The 21,281-nt window shown below is 39.5% G+C and overlaps 1 protein-coding gene across 3 annotated transcripts in view; it reads left to right on the top strand.

Annotated features, from left to right (window-relative positions):
- SDK1 (sidekick cell adhesion molecule 1) overlaps positions 1–21,281 on the top strand; it is a 409,863-nt gene that overhangs the window by 260,039 nt on the left and 128,543 nt on the right. For all 3 annotated transcript variants that reach the window (XM_086472872.1, XM_086472871.1, XM_086472870.1), the window contains exons 8-13: positions 5,577–5,660; positions 11,632–11,826; positions 13,017–13,133; positions 13,384–13,551; positions 15,626–15,728; positions 16,865–17,041. In XM_086472872.1, coding sequence (XP_086328998.1) covers positions 5,577–5,660; positions 11,632–11,826; positions 13,017–13,133; positions 13,384–13,551; positions 15,626–15,728; positions 16,865–17,041 — 844 coding nt within the window. The remainder of the gene's footprint in view (positions 1–5,576; positions 5,661–11,631; positions 11,827–13,016; positions 13,134–13,383; positions 13,552–15,625; positions 15,729–16,864; positions 17,042–21,281) is intronic.

Here is a 21,281-nt window from a genome sequence, read left to right as displayed (position 1 = left end):
GGCTTCCCTTCTTTTTGGAGCAGTTTTGTGCCCAAAGGACTACACGAACAGACATACTATTCTCATCTTGGTGTTTCCTAGGGAGAATTTTTACATCCCAGCTGCATAGATTTCTTTCTGAAAGTAGGACAATAAGGGAGTGTTGGAGGTCTCTCTTAAAGGCTACCCTGGTTCTCCTCAGGTACGAAGGATACAGCTTCACAGGGCCATGGGATTCAGGAACGCATCAGAAATAACACTAGTGTGGAGGGCCCACCTGGCTAGGCTCTGAGATGAACTATAGAGCTATTCCTCCTTCACTGCACTTCTGCAGGAGTGTCAAGCTGCAGAAGAGCCTTCTTTGTGCATTGCCATTGTTCATGAATCTGCACTGGATGTGTATGTAACTGCCAGAATATAAGCTATTTTCCTCTGTAGCTAACCACCTCAATACCTTCTGCTCAGATGTCTGGAAACAATAGCTCTCGTGGCTCTAGCTTAGACACTTTGAAACACTACACATGATGTCTTGAAAGCAGAGGAAAATTTTTTCATGATGATTTTGTTCATGTATTGTGTTTAAGAAAAGACCACAATGACTGCGTTCATGTACTATGCGTAAGAAAAGAATAAGAATTTTCAGGAAAACTATAGTATAAAATGTCTTTGGACTTGCCTAAACTTCAGTTTGGGCTCAAAGCAGTGAAATATTGACCATTTTTGATTTAGCAAGCCTCAGAGGTTCTTAAGATGGACACAGACATGTCACCTTGGGCCCAAGTGCACACAGGACCTATATCACAGTGAAGGACCTGTACCACAGTGAAGTACTGGGAAGTCCAGTTCTGTCTCTGACATTCAGGAGGAATTCTCCCTTCTTTCAGTTCTGCAAACAGGAGACGTGTTCTGTGTGCTGTTAGAAGGTTTTAGAACATGCAGACTACAGCTCACACTGGGGGCAGTAGTAAGAAACTAAGCACATCTTTTCATCTCTTTCTGTTTTAACCTGATATTCATGCAAAGAAAAATCCTGCTTCAAGGAACCTGTTATACCTGCATATACAATGTGGTTTCTCTACCAGCATGGACAGTCTGATCTGCTGTCTGGAGTTACGGACTTTATACCTACAAAGGGCTCTCAAGTTTCCAGTTCCCCTTTCTTTACAGGATATTCACCAAATAAATTAGTTTATGGTAGTGCTAGAGAAAGGCTTCTGTGTTTAAGGCTCAAATTTCCTCTTAAATATGCAGGCCTGAATTTCTGAGTGATGCAGAAATTTCAGCTTTGGAGGAGCCCCTGGGGCTTTCTCTGTTCTTTGTGACTTTCATGTACGTATCTAGGATTAGGTCACATATCTCCAATGCAGCTTGAAGGGTATGTAATGGATGCTGACTGCTATCTTTTGAATGTTAAAATCAGTGACCATGTAACTCTGCGTGGGGGAAGTTAGAACAGTATCAAATTTTGCAGGCTCCCAAGGGCTTTGCAGGGAGGCTATCTTTCCAATGATGTCTGTAGCGCAAAAAAAACTCCTGAAACATTCAGCAACTATTAAAAGCATGCATTTATATTCAAATATTCTTTCCCCCCCTTTGCTTGTTCTCGACCTTTTAGTTAAGATCAGTCAAACACTAATAACAGTATCTGAACAATACAGTATCTATTTCTTCCAGTCTAATACGAGATGTGACCCCTCTCATTGCATTACATGCGGCACTGGCAGCGGGGTGAACTCGGTGTAATGGGTCCTTTTCTACTCTAACTATTGTGATTCTATAATTTCAAAAAAATTTAAACATTTGACCTGATACCAACAGACTACTGTCGTTCTAGAAATTGCCATATCTGGGAGCTTGTGTCTGGCATGTCATATAGTTTGGAAGACGTTGTAATTTCACCACACATTACATTTCAACACGTGATTACTGCCTACAACAATAAATGTTCAAATTCATACTGTGTGACTCAAAGCAAGCCTTATAAATATGCAGTAGAGTCACATACATGGACAGCCAGAATGCCCCTTCAGAATGCCATCTGACCCCTATAAATATTGCTGCATTTTTATGCTCTCTTTCTGATAGTTATTCACCAGGTGGAGTATAGCACCCAAATTGAGATACCTGAATTTTTCACTTGCAATTTATGCTGGGCCTACCGGCCCTCAGGCACACACCCGACGTGCAGAGTGGTACATGTGACTCACCTGAAAAGGGGGAACCTAGATTTCCGTTGTCTAGCATCTGCAACCAGAGCTGTTTCTTCTGCAGCCTGAGTTCTGTTGAAGCCATAGACCCTCACTGTGAAGGACCTTTTGTACATCCATCTTGCTAGCGTAAGATGCATGTGTGTGGAAAAGCAGCACAGCTTGCATGGAAATCACTGTTTTATTTCCCTCAAAGCCCTAAGTGTATACCTACACCAATACTGCTGTGACTCTCATACGTTAAAGCACCAAGACTAATTTTCCATATATATTAGATGGGACGCCATGGCACTGTTGTCCATGTGGTATTCCAGATCTTCCAGAATTCCCTTATGAATTAGTCTTGTCTTCCCATCCAGGCTTATCTCTAACTCCAGGCAGCAGAAGCAGGTAGTTAACAATCGGTAAATTGTGGAGTTGTTTCTGGAAGGTTTTCTATTACCTGTGCTTACCACGCAAGAATAAGAGCTGAGCCCTCTATGGGCAGTTGTTGCCTCAGCCTCTTGACCCTTCTATGTCAATTGTAGCATTTGGCAGGGCTTCCAGCTGCTGAAATGGCTGTGAGAATTGAGTTTAGCAAGTTTTAGTGTAAGGGAAAATGTGGATCTGGGCTTGATGAAGACTGGAAATCATGTCTGTTGGCACACCTACATCCTGAAAGTCCTCTGGGAGCTGCCCGTGGCCTTTAGGTTGCATCTTTCTGCTGCTCCTGCTCTTTTTCTGTCTTGTCTGCTTCCCTTTCTCCCTGCTTCTTTCAAAAAAAGCTGATGTGAATCTCCTCTTATAACATCACATCCCATTTGCTAAGTGACAGTTGTCACTGACTTCAAGTTCCTTCAAGTTGTCAGGTAATTCATTGCTTGATATCTGCTCACCTAAGCATCTCTTAATGTAATAAGTTTCTTCAAGGGTGGCACGACAGCCTGTATGGGATTTAAAGGAAGGAGCACAGATTGTAGGATAGTGTTTTGGGAGGTGCCCTGGGAAAGCAGACTGTATAAATATGCCATGTATAACTGCAGAAACCATTTGCAACGGTAGAACATAAGCAGTGGTCATGGAATCACTAGCATCTTTGAGGTCAAGTTAAGGGCTTTGCAGCTGGACTGCAGGCCCATGTTGAAGATAAATCTGCAAATTTATCACTGGTGTGTGAATATGTTGCTGATCTGGGAGAAAGTTGGCGAGCTAGCAGCTGAAGGTTGCCAAGTTTAGAAATTGGCCTGTTAAGGTCAGAGTGCCTTCTAAAAGAGAGGGTGGAAGACGTGCAGTCAGGAATTCCCTAAAAAGAGGAAAATACACTTAACCACTGGCTGAAGAGACATCCATAGAAGCAGCCCAAAGTTAGAAGTGAATGTCTGGACATGGGGGAATGTGTCTGGATACTGTCTTGCTCCTATGCTGCTTTGGCCACCTTTCCCCTTTTCCTCCCCACACAATTAAATTAAATTGCCATAGAACAAAAGATTCAAATAAATTTCAGGAAGTGGACAGAAGGACACATACCTGTGTGTCCACAGACAGACACATAGGTAAGTAAGGACACTATGCTAAAAATTTGGAAATTAAAAAGGTAAAATTCTGAAAAGTGGAGTGCAAGGAAGACATCAGTCAAGGCCTGGAGGATGGCATGAGAAGAAAGAGTGTACTCAGAGTTAAAACATGGGCTTAGATGAATTGCAAAGGACTCAGCAACTTAGTTGATCAAACATGTCAAACACAGTGTGCCATCAGTGAATTTCAATTAAATGTTCAGCTTTTCAATTTGTTGTTTAGATTAACGCATGAGGTCATATGCAATAAATCACAACTTATTATGCATGTTTATTAATAGCTTTGTATTTAGGCAGTGAGGATCAATAATGTTAACACATGTATATTATTAGAATATAATAAATCAGGTAGCTTGTTTTATTGGTTTTGCTGGGTAAATGAGTATTCCAGGCTATTTTGCAACCTCACCTCCTCCGCTGCACAGGATTTTGAAAACTAATATTGATTGACTTTATTTGGAATGAATACAGAAGTGTAATATCCATTGGTGCCCACGCGACCCCAGTTCTGTACACCCAAGCAAGTATTTTATTGTAGTTAGTGGGAAGGAGTGTTGGGAAAGGGGGTTTTACATTCTAATCAGGTCATTCCTGATGTGTACTCACTGGCATGTCATGTCATCCCTGTGAAACGACAGCAACACTTGCTGCTGTACTACAGCTGGTAGCAGGAGAAATAACATTTTTCAGGATAAGATTATGTGATTGTGTTTTTATTTATGAAAATACTAACGTCCTACCGATCATATAAACTGCACGTCTGGTTTTTAGACATGGTTGGTGAAGAGATTTGAGAGAAGGTCAGCTCAGATGACCTTGGATCTTCTCATAGCTTACTACATTTTTTATTTTCAAAGATTCTTCATTTCCTTAAAATGAAAATACAAGTAACTTGTTCTCACAAGCTGCTTACATTGCCTTTTCTGTATTTTCTAAAACTTTCTAGTGAGTTTCTCTATGCTACAATAGAACTCTAGTTATAATCAAATAAAATGCTTCTAAAACCAGTTCTCAGATGATAATTGCATTGAACAGAATATGACAGTTTTTAGTTACCATGATAATTACTGCAACCTTAGTGCCTGTGGGACTTTGACATGTTGCTCCTCAATTTTATGCTGCATAGAAGAAGGAGTTACATGACATACTCTACAATTTCTGGAATCTTGTCTTTGTTTAATTAAACGTTTAATATCTTTTCTTTAGTCCTAATGATAAAGTATGGATTTTTATGATTATTACTATAACTTCAATTAAAGCATTAAATCTGTTTGCTTTAAGGAAATAAAACAGTTGAGAAGAATTTTTTTTAATTATGCTGCACTTGTCCTCTGATGTTGGCTTTCTGACATGCTCTGGCTCTTTATTTGACATGCTTCATGCCTTCACGAGGTAGAATTTAGTTTAGATACTGAAGCAAACTATTCTATAAAACGCTATGTTGTAAATATAAACCTTTATAAACCCCTCGGGAGGGCCTTTCTGAACGAAGAATTAAAACGTTCCATGATTCAGACCTATAAAACGGAAAGTAGCCCCTGCTCTGAGTATTAATTTGCAGTGCAAACTCCTAAATCTTACCTTACGCTTACTTGGCTCTTTGGAATTCATACTCAGCATAGGGAAAAATTGTTGGCTTTTTTTATTACACTTTTACTACCAAAGAAACCATCTCCAAATAGAGACAAAATTAGACAACCTAGTCCATTTGTAGCACACTGTATTAAATACAATGCGTGTGGAGAGATTATATGATGAATATCTTTAAATCAACACTTATTTTTCATTTTGCTGTGGCTTTGCTTGTTTACTTTTGTTTGATTTCCCTGTCCTAAAGAACCACCATACTTTACGGCTGAACCTGAAAGTGTGATTTTGGCTGAAGCGGAGAAAGACGTGGACATCCTGTGCCAGGCGATGGGTGAGTATGCAGGCGTGTTCGAACTTGAGTGAATGATATGTGTATATGCGGTGCTGAAGAGGGCACCTTATATAACCTTTTAATGTTCTGAGGTTTCTGCATCGTTGCTAATTATCACAGCTCTCAGGTAGAAGTGAGAAGGGTGGCCTTTGCCCTTGGAAAACTGGGCAGTCATTGTAGTGAAGTTTAGACATGAGTAATGCTGGCGTGTTCAAGTTTGTCTGTTGGGCAGGGTAACACCCGCTTCTTTCCCTCTGGTAGCCTGCCTGTGCTTCACAGTTGTCACTGTATAACAGGCAATAGTTATATAGCCAGAAAATTGAGCCAGAAAATTATCTGAAGTGAAAGTATGGTTATGGAGCCCGTCATTTGCAATATTTCCAACAATTCAAATGTCCTTTTTTTTCCTGAAAATTATGGAACTTTTATATTAAATAGAAACGCCAGTAACTCTGACTTTTAAGTGTAGTTAAGAATTCTGCGGGAGGACTATTACAGGCAGCTTTTAATTGGCAGGTGTTTTAGTAATATAAAAGGCTTCAAATGTCTAGAATTCCATCTAAACCAAAATGGATTTTAAGATTTAGTTCCAGAGAAGTAGAAGCACCACTTATTTTAGCACTCTAGTAAGACAGGAGGCATCGTAGCCTTGCGATTAGAGCAGGTTTGTCTGTGTCACCGAGTTGCTACATGACTTTGGTGAGTGACTGAACTTTTCATTGTCTCACTTCCCCTGATGCTGAGTTCAACAAGGAATACACATAAAAATGCCATGAAATCCTTAGGTAAAAAGTACAAAATCTTGATTGAAAAAACACCCAAGCCTAACTAACAGCGTCTTTGGGTGGGTTCTTTCTCCAGATCCAAGCCAATAAAGATAGTCTTTATTGCCTGATTTAAGCATTTTTTAAAGCTTGAAGAAATAGTCAATGCTGCTTTTCTAAAGGAATCTTTCTGAACAGTGCGATAAGCAAGCACTTGTGTAAGGGTGCTCCGGCTGATTTGGAATTTCAGAAGCCTTTAATGAGGTCACTTACCAAAAGGCTCTTACAGAAACGAAGCTATCAGGTTACAAGAGACAAGGTCTTGTTAATTAATAGCTTTTTAAACAAAACACAGCGGGACCTGCTGCCAGTGGAGTTCCCCAGGAATCTCTGCTGGAACCTGTGCTGTTCAACATACTCATAAACACCCTGGAAAAGAGGGTGAATAATAAGATGATAATATTTGCTGATTATACAAAACTATTCAAGATAGTCAACATTAAAATTGACTGCAAAAGAGTTGCAAAAGGTTCTGATGATTTAAACTGACTGGACGAAAAACTGGCAAATGAAATTATTGACAGATGAAATTTCCTGTTACTATGCAGAAGAGGTATGTCTTCTGAAAACACCACTTCAGTGCCAAGCCATGGTTCAAAATGTTAGGTACTGGGAAGAAAGAAATAGAGAAAAAATAAGAGAATGCCACTGTACGAATCCATGAGGCACACCTATCTCAAGTACTTCACACAATTCTAATCACACTGTTGGAGAGAGGGATGTAGAAAAACTAGAAAAGATATGCAAGAATGGGAATAGTGTTAGAGGTCTACCATGGTTTTTGAATAATGAAAAATTAAATTGACTGGAACACTTTGTGGAAGAGACAGCTGAAGGGCGGGTGCCATATGGGAAGCTGAGTCGCAGAAGTTGATTCTGTATTGTTTAGTGCAAGACGTAGAAGAGGCACCAGGTAAATTTTCAGGTAGGAGGTGTACAATAAAGGAAAGATAGTACTCTTTCGGAAAACACAAACTGTGGAGGTCATTGGTCCAGACAGTAGTTAAGATCAGAAATAAAATTTATTTAGAAAAACAAGCAAAATCTGTGGAAGAAAAACCCAGTAACGACTATTAAACACAGCTGTGTACATGTAACCTCTGGCTCAGGAAATAGCTAAAGCACAGATTACTGGAGCTGAGAAGGTGGAAATAGCATTTTGTCCTTGGGCTGCTCTTGCATTTTGTGTCTGATCATCCAAGACAAGATAATTTCAAAGGAAGGAAAAGTGACTGGATAGACATTCGTTTTGGCCATGAGCCACCAACTTTATGTTTCAGCAAGTGGTATGACAAACATTGGCGCTTTTTTTGTTGAAGATTTTCCAAGGAGCAGAATTAAAACTAAGTGTTGAATTGTTAGAGAAATTTAGGTTAAAAAAAAACAGTCTGAGGTTTTTTTGAAAAATGTTTCAGTCCTACACAACTATTTGATAAATCTCTGGACTATTTCACTGTCACTGAAAAAATCTATCTGCTGTCTCAAATCATGTATTACAAAAAGTCCCCCAACCCAAAACCTGGAAGAATCAGAGAGATAAGAGGTTGACTTCTAACTCGTCCTTCTACTTTAACTCTTCCTTTGAGCAGTTTAGTTCCCAAGGGGATTAATAGGGCACCTGTAACCATTCTCAGGAGATGGAGTCTTATTGAAGATATGGGAACCTTTACTAGAGAAAATTTATTTCTGCTGAACTCTTCTAGTGCACATCTGATTTGCTGATGAACATGGTGTAGGAGCACGGAAACCTGTCTTCACATGGATTATTTTGCTGAGTATCCGTAACACAGACTTATAGGGGCATTTACTTGTATTAAACATAGAGGAGGTTTGATCCATTATTACACAAATCTGGCAATTGCCAGCATTTAAAAAGAGAGTAAATGAAAGTTGCTGTCTCCCTGCTCTGGGCTAGGAGCTAGAATAAAGCACTAGGGGACATGCAAAGCTGCCCTACAAATAGGAAGACAGATTGTACCTCCCCCAGCCCCGTTGAGTTCTGTGCGCAAAGCCCATTTGCCAAGTCTTGGTGCACTTTGAATGTGTGAGAGACAGATTAATTTCACAGTATAAGCAGAGATTAACTGTAAATAAAATTGCAACTTGCACAGACTAGCTTTATACTTCCCTGTAATGGAGTTTCAGTGTATCAGACTGCACAGTAACCATGCTCTGCTGTATATCTTTCAGCAGCTGATGCTGCCTGCATTTTCAATGGCTTTCCTTTAAATGCTTTTTCTTATTTGCTTATAGAAAGTTTAGAGCTGCAGGCAGTGGTGGTGGTGTCTGGGGAGTGCCGTTAATGGGGCTTTAGTTCTACCTGTTTAGACAAGTAGATGGAAAGATGCTTTTGGGATTCCCCAGTAGCCTACTGGGATCTAGAGAAGGCTATAAAAAATAAATAACAAAAATGACACAGTGAATATTTTGAGCCTTTTATCCAGGTTCTTCAGTAAGTTAAATTTGGCAAAGAGTCAAGCACCAGTTTCGCAGATGGGGAAACTGAGCCTCAGATTGCACAAATTGTTTGCCCAAGGTTACGGACAAAGTGGCAAAGCCAGAACCGGAGTCTCAGTTTCCTGCCTTCCCTTCGCCTCCATAACACTAGATTAATTTGTCTGGTAAAAATGAGTAGTGCTGCATGCATGCTGAGAAAAAAGCTTATTTTATTCATTATTACTAGTCTTTTAGGCCTCTCTGTAATCTCTCAGACAGTAAGGTAGGACTTTGTACTACTTGGAAAGGTACAGTCCGAAAGGTCTTTAAAGTGTATTTTTCTGTCCATAATTTTTTCACCAGAAGTGTTTAGAGAGGAAAAGAAGCAAAATTCCTTTGGGGGTGGGGGGAGAGGAAGGGCTGTGGGGTAGGAGAGGGGGAGAGGAAAGGAAGCCGCTTTTTAACCATTTTTATAGCCAAAGAGGTAGCAAAATGATAAAAGAAAATGTGTACAACTTGGAAGACAAATCTCTCTGGGAAGATCACTAAAGCCCAAATGAATGCTGCTGACAGGCATCAGAGTGCTTAGATAAGATCCTATTATTCAGACTCATAACTTTGAGTAGAGGAAGATATCCGTAACCGAAATGTAGAAAAATAGAGATGGTAATATTCAGTTTGTCAGCTGAGTCGGTGATAGGAAGGTGTATCTCACAGTGATTATAGGATTAGAAGGTTTGCTAATACTGTTAGTAGAATGGGATTTCTGGAATGACACCAGTGTTAAAGGTTTGAGTGTACTGAATGCAGGATTTCATTATTTCCTAGGTGCCTATCAAGTCTAATGTGGGGGAAAATGGAGTTGCTATTATTTAAACTTGAAATAATTTCCAGGCTTCTCAGCATCAGGAGAACTATTCCATTTTGCATCATCCGTTTCTTCATTACTCAGTGATAATTTGTATTTGCCTAGGAGGATTTTCAGGAGATGAATAACACTCTCACCAAGAGTTCTGAACATTGAGATTTACACTAATTCTGTATATGGGCTGTTGTATGAATACCCTACGTCTGTTCTCTATCAGACAATGCACTCTACATACTGGATTTCTTCCTGAGATGATTACCTTCTAGATTATGAGCACATTTTATTTTATCAGCAGAACAAAAGCATCAGAGGTGATTGTAGTAAATGCTACATGTTTATAAAAGTAACAGCAGCAATTGAATGTTGTTTTTCAATTGTTCCATACATTGTTTGCACATTCTTTCCAGGAGTTAATAGAGCTTTTGTCTGTGTAAAAGGAATAAGTACACTGAGAGAAGATATGAATGCAAGTATAATACGATAGTATTTAACTCCAGGATTTTTTAAATTATAATGATGATAATATAGATCTTCTCGTAGAGCTTTTGCTCTGAGAACTGTAAGTCATTGCCGACATTGCAGTGAAATTCATTGTCTGCAGATGCTCAATTCATCAGTGACATGCCGTCCTTAATGCTTCTGTGATATCCTGCTTTTCTCTATTTGGGCAAATTTCACTCGTTTGTGAATTTAAGTCCACAGTACCTTACCTTATTACAAGGGAATGTCAAGCTCTTTGGTTTTAAGTGATATGTGTTCAAAAATAGCTACCGATTATGGAAAGGCCATGTTTGGGCAGAAGATAAATCAACTTGATACCCTTGTGATCCTGTGATTATCCAGTCACATAATAAAATACCTGTTTCACTTCAGATCACCTCAGCATTTGATCAGTTAGGGATTTCTTGGATGTAAAGATAAAACGTTGTCTGATACAAGGGGTGGGACGGCAACGTCTGTGTATGACTGTTGTAGGCCCCTGACATCTCTCGAAGCAAAGAGAATCCTATGCTATTTGTGTGTACTAAATTTACAGCCACTTCATCCCAGCTGACTGGGATATGACTGCAGCAAAAATATGTGTGAAATAACTGTGTCAGGGTTTGTAGAACATGCCCGTGAAAGAAAACAGGAATAAATGGGACTGTAAGTTACATCTATGGTAGGATTTTTGTTTCTCCTAATGTCTGCATTTTTCAAATAACAGGTGAGGCTTGAAAATGAATAAGAATAATAATAATTTAAAGCTATCCCATTGTTGGTAACGTGTTGTTTGTACATCAACTCAAACTAGGCTGACAAATTAGGACTCGAATACAGCCATGTGAGCACTTCATTTTTATGTGTAATTTGCCATTTCCTTTTTATTTTGACATCTTAGCTACAGTAGCAGAGAAAAAAATCTTATTTGGGATGGAACAGTCTTACAGACTTCCTGCATTACCACACTGCTGCTGTTTAAGTAGCATGATGCTGACTTTCAACGTGAAATTGCCGTAAATCTTATTTTGTAGTAGCATGAAATATGATTGGGTGAAGAAAATAATTTGATAACATGTTTTCTCAACATTCCCCCTTTCACTGTTTGCTGCTCTTATTCCCACATGTTCTGCAGTGTATTATTACCATTGATAATGGAAGATGCAGCTTCTATTTATCAAAAGCAGCTTGTAAAAATATAAATAATTTGTGTAGAAGGATGGGAAAACAGGGATATGGTCATAACAGTGCTGGGTATTTTCGCTACCTAAAATGTGTTTTGCAAAGACTAATAGTGAAATTATTTCTTTTTTCCTTTTTTTTTTTCTTTTTTTTTTTCTTTTTTTTTTTTTTTTTTTAATAGGTGTTCCACTTCCCACCCTGGTCTGGTATAAGGACTCTGTTCCCCTCAGCAAGCTGGAAAACCCCCGCTACAAAGTACTGCTGAGTGGTGGGCTGCGGATCCAGGCACTGCGTCCTCAGGACGCTGGAATCTTCCAGTGCTTTGCTAGTAATAAAGCTGGGGAGATACAGACGTACACCTACCTGGATGTGACTAGTGAGTAAGGAGTTGTGATACGTGATCGAGGGGTTCTCATTTCTGTAGGAGACCCTACGTCCATCAGGTTGCTCCACCCCTCTGTGCTTGTTTAGTTTGACTCACAGAACCTTGATTTTCATTAAGTGTGGCTGCCCTAGCTGTAAGGCACCCCAAAATGCCCTCTGTGGCCTGAACACAGTCTGCTAAAGCCTGTAGAAAGACTTTCCATGACATTAGGGGCTTGAGGTGATCTCTCCTATTTCTTGCTACAAAAGGAGAACTTAGTGAAAAGAAGAAGAAAAAAAAAAAAAGGTTAATTGCAAAATACATTTTCTTTTATACTTAAATAATTCAGTTCTACTCTAAGATAATTCTGTTCTGAATTTGAGCTACTGCTTCATGATTCTGCATGGTATTGTTTTATCTGCTTTTTGTCTACAACTACATTTAGTAGGGGAAAGAAAGGAAGTTGAAGTTAAATGTCTTTTTTGGCCAAAAAACTGATCAAATGGTTTTGTTAATGAAGTATGCTCTTCTCTATGGAAGAAGTACAAATCCTAACAGTGTTTTAAAAGCTATTATTAACAGGCATTTCTGTAATACTATAGCTACTCTTCAGGAAGCTGATTTTTAGCCCAAGAGCAGTTTACACATACTGACCGGAATTCCTAGTAGCCTCAGAAAATAGATCAGCCCCAGTTCAACATATATCCAGGAAACTGCAGAAAAAAGATGTAATAAAATGCAACTGGGGAAAAATAAGAGAGAAAGAAACTTGGAAAATGTCTTGGATGAGACTCAGGTTCTAAATTCTTTTGGCTGACATTTAAGTTTCAAAGTTAATGCCTTTCTCAAGTTGCTTTTCATCTTAAAGAACTCTGTTATGAAGATGAAAGAAAATAGTTTTGTTTATTTAGATTTCTCAACTTCCCCCCAAACACTCATTTTGAGCTTTATCTTCCTTTTTCTGTAAGCCATCTTACTTGTACATATACAAGCAGCAAGAGATTTTTATTTTCCATATAGGTAATAAACTGAATTAGACAATTCCTAGGAGATGAATAATGAAAGGTTACAGTCACTGCTGAAAGGTTTTCATGTATTATTGTCGTGTCCTTCTCCATGATCAGCTCTATAAAAGTGGATGTAAGGTAGTAAGGATCTTTCTGACAGTTGATGCACTGAGCTTTTTAAATTTTTGATTCTAGACATTAAACCAGCGTTTATACAGCCTCCAGAGGATACCACGGTTACAGAGGGGATGACCGCAGTGCTAACCTGTGAAGTTTCAGGGGCTCCCAAACCTGCCATCTCATGGAAGAAAGGTAGCCAGTTATTCAGGTGTTGTGGAAAAGCTGTAATCCACGTTTTCTTGTCTATTCCTATTATTGAGATTCTGTAGATCCACTTAGCGCGTGCTTCTCCGTGCCTCTGGTTCTGCGAGCAGAGGGTTTGTTGTGGGGCTGTTCTGAGCCAGTGGCCTGTAACAGCCTTTTCGAAGCACTAGGGTTGCAGTGCTTAATCCATGCAGTCTACGTGACACTAATCATGCTGGTTTTCTCTTCTGTGTTTCAGGAAACCAGATCTTAGCCAGTGGCTCAGTTCAGATTCCTCGGTTCATTCTTCTTGAATCTGGAGGGCTCCAGATAACACCCGTTTTCCTTCAGGATGCCGGCAATTATACTTGCTGTGCAGTCAACTCTGAAGGAGCTGTGAATGCTTTTGTGATGCTGACAGTCTGGAGTAAGGATAATGCTTTGTTTAAAGTCTAACTTTAATCAAGTATTAATCAGTTTTTGTTGTATGCTCAGGAAATTTTCATAAGTAATTATGCTTTTCTAGTTAATAGAGATACTTGTATGATTTAATAGGAATAATGTATCTATTTTAGGAAGCCTATCACAAATACCCTTTTTGTTTGTAAAATTATGCATATAAACTTGGGTATTTTGTGAAAGGAAGTGTATTTAAATAGAGCTTTGTGCTTCAATCACAATTACAATTTCACTCAGGTTTTGCCTTGGTGAATCTCACATTGCAAATCAGACCTTTTAACTTGCAGATTTGTCTATTTGCAGTTGGTTTCTGCCTCCAGGAGTCTGCAGGCAGTATAGACCAGCCCATGCTGTTACGAAGGCTGTGGCCACAGTTACAATGGATATGATTATCCTCATACCTTTGTATGTCTTTGTAGCTCCGGGCCCTGTTGGGACCCAAACCAAAGTACAGCAGACTTCAGCTAGTCTCTCATGCTACAGATGGGCACGGCACAGGGCAGCCCATGAAATGCTTTTGTCCTTCGCCGTTTGCCCCTTGATCTCTACTTTTATTCCTTCTGTTGGGGAAGAGAGTCTGCTGCAACAGGTTCACCTGTGTTACTCCTAAGTGAGTTAAATTTAAGTGTAACATGTTTTTTGCTACTAAAGGTGGGAAATAATGGTCCCTGAGCTGGGACTAAAAATAATTAAAAACAATGAAGATGATGATGATAAACACAGGAGTGTTGTGGCCCTCACTGCTTTCCTGTACTTGAAGTACTTATTATGCTGCTGATGTGTGGTGCATATTTTGCATTTGTTAATCCCAATACTGTGCAAATTAAATCAGCAACATTTCTGCTTTTGAACTTGGGAATACCTGAAAATAATGCTGGCAGTAAATGTAATGTGCTTGTGTCATATGGCTGTGATAGTTATATCTTATTGACAATATAGAGTTGGCATACATATCAGGATGTTGTAAACTGAGTGATATCCAGGTATATGGATCAAGTAAAGGAGATCCTTCCTATTACTTCTCAAAGTACTACAAAATACTTCTTCTTGTACGTATTAAAGATAGTTCCTGTTCATTGTACTGCAGTGAAGGGGGAAAAGAAAAGTGAATATAACCTAATACTTGTGTAGCAACAGCACCATTATAAAGCTAGAAGGCATACTTAGGTATGTCAGGAATAATGCTAAAAATTCCGTGCTATTAGAGTTAGCTTTTGATTTTGCTGATAATTCCTTCTTGTGCGTGTATGAGATATCTCAGTAGACGCTGATTGTCTCTGTAGGGATTTGGGACTGATTAACATTACCCACATATCTTCTATACTCATCCTGGTTGTCTACCTGTTTCAGCTGATGCTATCTGCTGCTGCTACTGTGTGTTAAACACAACAGAGATCTTTCACACCAGATCTGGTTGCTGTAGTTACAGCAATTATTGTGTTCTATGTCTCCAGGAGGTGCTTGAATAGAGATTTTCTGAAACATTTGAGTAAACAGCGTGTCTTTCTCATACGGAAAATTCAGACTGCCAGAAGCTCCACCTTCTTTAGCACCTTTCCTGGATTTGATGAGGTTGTAGGGTGCCATTCAAGTTTTCCTCTTTCTCGATATTTTTCCAGTGTATTCTTCTTTGCACAGATTTTCTTTGTTTTCGTTTTCCCTGCTCCAAAGAGTGTGACTTGTTTCCTGACCCACTGTATGTTTGTTTTCATTCATAACACGTTACAAACATACTTGCTGCCTTATGACTTCAGGGAGTTGCCATAGATGCTTACATGAGAGTTAGTAAAGCTTTAGCACTCTCACTCAGATCACTGCCGACTCGGACTCATGCCCCCTGCTGCTTTTGCTTTTCTGCATCCCACAGCCTACCTCCTCTTCTTGACACAGCGACATTAGAGGGAGGGGGGCCTCCACAGCAAAGACTTGGAGAGGAATGGCCTGCTTGCTTTGAATGACAAATGTTCAGTTGCCTGCTCTGAGTGAATGCCCCAGTCAAAATGCTGTAATTTCACCTGAACTATGGCTTGTGCTCCTTTCAGATCGCACTTTCATTGTTCACCCTCCTGAGGATAGCACTGTGATCAAAGGAACCACAGCCACTCTGCGATGCGAAGTGACTCATGATCCTAGAATTTCAGTCAGGTTGGTGGTGTCAGTTCTTGTTTGTGTGGTTTATCCGAGCTTAATTTTACAAGCTGTATGAAAAGCATTAGGTGAAAAGTTTCAGGACCCCAGATTTTAACACCAGACCCCTGATTACTGCATTATAAGGTTGCACACTGTATCATTAATCATATAAATCCCATCTTCCATTTCAGCCTTATGTATTATTTACAATGAGCTATGTTCCACTTCATGACTTCAATATAGCCTTCCATGATTTTACTGTCAAGGTTAATACACTATCAATAAAACCAACTTGTCAGAAGCTGATACTTAATGAGAGTAAAAGCCAAAGAGAAGGAATAGGATTTCAGAAGTGTTTACATTGGGGTGCATGAAAGCTGCACAAGAGATACCCGCGTTCTTGGAAACAACTCAATAACTAGGGGCTATATTCTGTTTTAACTGTGTAAAGGAAAACTGAATTTGTCTGAACTATTAAAATTTGCACGAAAGCATTTAGAGGAAACTCACCATTTTAAAATAAATTTGCCATGAAAATTCGTGTAGTCTGAAAGCAAGACAAAAGAAAATGCAAGGAACAGGTTGGAGGGTGCTAGAAGGGTGAACAGCAGAAAGAACTTCAGAAAGAGAAATACACATGTGAAAATCCCATGTAGAGATACTTAATTGTAAGACCGTGGGCTATACACATCTCTGACGTGTTGGTATGTGTGTGCTTTGATGGATGAGCTCTAGCAAACCTTGCCACAGCAGTTTCAAGATGTTACTGGTTATGGCAGTCTAGTGTTATTACAGCCTTAGCAGAGACAGGCCAACACCTCAGCTGTTAATTGCAGAGTGTGATGGTCTAGTTTAAGATGCTGAAGAAGGTGGACGTACGAACTTGGACATTTACGAGTACTTCAACTTTTCCATGTATAATATATAGTATTATTTATAAAATATATAGTATCTTGGATGCAATTGCATTTCTTATTTTGATCGCTAATCTAAAACTGAAATTTGTAAAAAGCACTGTTCCTGAAAGTAGCTGTAGGGGCCTGTCATTTTTAGCATGTGATTACAGAAGCTGATACCTTACAGCACAGTTCAAATAAATCTGTTTTGATGTTCTTATGAATAATTAACAACTGAAACATTGTAATACTCAGGTATCTTTGGAAGAAGGACAGTGTTGTGATAAATCCATCCAGTAGTTCCAGGATCACAGTAGAGAAAGATGGAACCCTCCTCATCAGCCAGACATGGTCAGGTGACATTGGAGACTATACATGTGAGGTCATTTCTTTTGGAGGAAATGATTCCAGAATGGCTCGACTTGAAGTGATGTGAGTATTCTGTCTTCAGTATGTACTACACTTGGTTTCAGATACCCTTGGGCATTTTTCTAGCATTTCGTTCTAGGTGATCTGGGATGTCTGTAAGTTTAATTTTTGGTGTGGGTTTTTTTAGGGGAAGTTAAGCCTGGTTCATTCCTAATTAAATTGCCTTGAAATGTCCTCCCTTTTGCATGCAGCTCTGCTGCTTGGACTTCCAAATAACTGGAGCCTTGGAAGTCACTTCCAAGTAACTGCATCTCTCTGAATCACTACATGTAGATATCCATCTGGTTGGGTGGTTGAGCTCAAGGGATAATGATTAAGGGGCAGTAGTCCACTTGAAACCAGTAACAAGTGGACTACAACAGGAGACTGTAATGGGATATGGCCTGTTCAGCATCTTTATCAGTGATCTGGGGGAGGTATTGGAGTGCACACTCATCAAATTTGTAGGTGGCACAAAATGCATGGGGGACAGTTGATACACTCGAGGGCAGGACCACCATTCAGAGGGACTTGGGCCCAGAAACGGGCTGACAGGAACCTTATGAAATTCAACATGGACAAATGCAGCATCTGGGGAGGAAAACCTTTTGCAGTAATACAGTCTGGGCACTGACTAGCTGGTAGCAGTTCTGCTGGAAAGAACCTGGGAATCTTGATAGACAGCAGCTGAACATGAGCCAACCGTGTGCCCTGGCAACCAAAAAGGCTAACAGCATCCTGGGCTGTGTTAACACAAGCATAGTAGATTGATGGACATGATTACCCCCTCTTATTTGACGCTTATTAGTCTGCATCTGGAATACTGTCTCTAGTTTTCAAGACCAGACTGAATAAACTGGTCTGACCTCATGGCTGACCCTGTTTTGAGCAGGAGGTTGGACCACAGACCTCCTGAGGTCCTTTCCAACCTGAATCCTTCTGTCATTCCATGCTGTAGGGCTTTCCCGTAAAGCCCAGGTGCTGCACTGTGATGCCAAGGTTTTAAGAAAATGTTTTTCTCCCGTTAGGATTTTTTCTATGTTAAACATATATCAGAATAGCTGGTCCCTGGACAGGCATTACTTACTCTTGCATTCTTTTTATACGTAGTTTTTCAGGGGAAAAAAATGCATGCCTTTCTTTATTCCTAAGGATCTTTAAAAATAAAAACAAGAAAGTGTTTAAAGTGCGGTTCAATTTTGAAAAAGGATTATAAAAATATCATTACGGGGTTCCATATTTTTGTATCTCTGTCATTCCACTGGGGTAAAGTGCATTTCCATTTTATTTTTATCACTAAAAGCAACAACTGTGGTTTTGGTACATGTATGGAGCAGGCCGAATGAATAAGAAGGTAATGTTTTATGTAGTCTTTATTTATTTATTTATTTGGGTGGTGCTTTAATTTAACTAAAATGGTATCTGTTTCTGCTGGTCATGCCTGATCTCCCCGAGAAGATGGCAACTTCTGCTGTTGGCAGTGTAATGAGTTCACCTCTGAGATTTGCTATGCAGAGGGCTGTTTGATACAGCATTATTCTGACAGTGCCACGGCTAGATCAGATGCCCATTTTCAGAAAGCAGTCATACATTCTTTCTCTAATTAAGCGCTCCTCAGCTCTCCTCCCGGAGTGCATTTTACTGCTGGTTTGAATCCAAGAGCAGAAGACAATTCAAAATATATTGCTACTATATAACCACACTCGCTTTTCTCTGAGGCAGTTTTTGAGTGGAGGGCAGAAAATTATGGAGTAGAGACTGAAAAGAATGTTAAAACCTGGACTTTGAGGCAAAGCTATAAATACGTGCTAAACGCTTCAGCAGTCTGCTCATTGCTTAATCCTAGATAGCAAAAGACGCCCTGTGCAACCCAGTATAGCACAGCAGATGTATTTCCTTGCAGTTCCCCGTTGACCAGTGAGGAACAGTTTTATATTCCATAAAATTTGGGCTAGAAGTTAGCTGGGAGAGGCACATCTTGTGTATGTTCCTGAGGCTGCCTTTCTTGCACCCAGCTTGTTCCAGTTGTGTTGGCTGGCTCTCCATTCACTGGAACTGGCTCTTAATCCTGTATCTCTGTTTCCTCCGATGTTCTGTTGCTGATCGCCTACCACCTGTTTTTCCTGGATGAATTAAAGAAATATATCAGACCTACTCTTTTAGAGGACCTCAGTAACTGATAAGTCACTCAATCATACCTTGAATTGTGACATTTTATTTCAAAGTAGTGCTGCAGGTAGTGCAATAATGCCAAAACCCATTGCATTCCTTTGCAGCTTTCATCATTATCGTTTGGCTCAGCAGCACAAATCTGTGAGAAATAGAGATACATGATACAACAGAAGTGAAATGAAGAAGAAAATACGTGGAAAGGAATGTCTGAAGTAAAGCTTAAATTAAATTCTAGCTCATATACGAATGACAGATCTATAACATTCCCTGTTCTCCCGGATAATTCTCTTGTGCAGAACATTAACAAACAGGGCATGTACATTCCCATCGATGAGCACTTACACTTCAGTGCCTTGAGTAGCACTAATGTCAGACAAATGTTCAAAGGAGGCCTCTCAACAAATTACAGACTGGAGCCGTCTACCAACGGATAATATCGTAGCCTACCTACCTTTATCTGACAATTCCAATTGTCTCACCACCGTTTTTCCCCCAGGAACCATCATGTCCCTCCTCTACCTCTGGGCATGTCAAGTGAAATTTCCAAAGGCACAAATAAGTTTGTTACTGCTTTCTATTCAAACTGATTCAATTCAAAACCATTGACCTTCAGGGTGACTTCCAGTTATTTAATCTCTGAGTCGTCTAGTTTTCGAATCCATGAAAAGAAGGAAAGAAAACTTCTGCCTTTGTCTTCCCTTGTTGGAAGACAGGCTTGGGGAAAAAGGTACTGTTTCTTGCTAGAAAAACATATGCTGATAGCACAGTGTGGTGTACATTGGTGGTGCAAGCAGGATAGATCATTTTTCTCAGCATGTCTATGAAGAAATAAAATATCTGAAAAAGAAAGGCAGAAAACTAATGAAGAACTTGCTAAAGTGCAGCCAAAGGTTACCTTGCTCATCAATTTTGCACTGATGGTACTTGGCCACAGAAACTAATTGCTAGTCAAGATACTCTATTCATTCATTTGTCTTCCATCTAAATGTGTTTATTCTTCATGTACATCTCCTGATTTGATTTGCACGAGGTAAAACATTTGCGAGTGATGTTTCTCTTCTGCAAGAGATAGATTTTAATTTTTACTTACTTTTTTTTTTTTTTCCGCCAAGCAGAGCTTCTCGACAGTAAATGCAGAAACATTTGCAGGTCTTTTGATGATGAGCTTATGCTTCTCTTGCATTCCTCCAAGTCATAGGATTTGATCCTGAATAATAACTGTGTGTTATGAAACATCCCAGCTTCATTTAGCTTACTTTTACAGTCCTGCAAATACCATACTGGAATATGTATAGAGGAAAAAACGCTTGTTCCTAAAGCTGCATAAGCTCAGTTATTGCAGTGTATCACTCACCTGATGGGAAACTGCTGATTCCAGCTCAAAGTGTCCTGAGGGTTCTCAGTAAATATAAAATATGCAGAATTACCACTATCTATATCTGATGATACCTGCTGCTCAATATCAGTCTGTCGGCAGTCCATACTACAGAATCTCTTTGTTGTACGACTGTGACTGTAAAGCATGGTAATGCTGCATTGTTGGAAAATCAAAGCCCTGTACAAGCCTCTGTTACGTCACAACATATAGTAAAATCTTTTAGGCGCTTTCTCTATGCAAAAATACGGGAAGGACAATGTAATACAAAAATAGACAATTTATTCCTGGCAGCAAGTTCATCTTCTTTTGGTTCTCTTTCACCAGAGAAAGAACTGTTATTGTTCTGTCTTCTTCAGAAGCAGGAGAGGGGAGCTAACCACTTATAATAAAGCCCTGTGGGTTGCCAAGAACGCGCAGTATTGCCTTTGTCAATCATTTGTACATGAATTTTGATACCCTTTTTACTAGAGTATTTGTAATTACTACTTATTCCAATTTCTTCCCAATATATCCCATAAAAAATAGCTTGATTACTAAAAATAAAATCAGCAAGACTGATGCAGAGTAGCAAATCAAAATGATGTCTCATTACAAACTTATCTTCATATGGATCCCATATCCCTCAGTTCCAACAGCCCATCTCTTTTCCTTTCTGCAGGGAGTGAAAACAGGAAGGATGTCAAATTTGCAAATGTATTATTCCTTCCTCACTAG

Source organism: Leptosomus discolor, chromosome 14 (genome assembly GCF_034619465.1).
Source record: "Leptosomus discolor isolate bLepDis1 chromosome 14, bLepDis1.hap2, whole genome shotgun sequence".
In the NCBI taxonomy this organism is placed as follows: domain Eukaryota; kingdom Metazoa; phylum Chordata; class Aves; order Leptosomiformes; family Leptosomidae; genus Leptosomus; species Leptosomus discolor.
The sequence above is the reverse complement of the archived record's forward strand: the minus strand, read 5'-3'. Positions and strand labels throughout refer to the sequence as shown.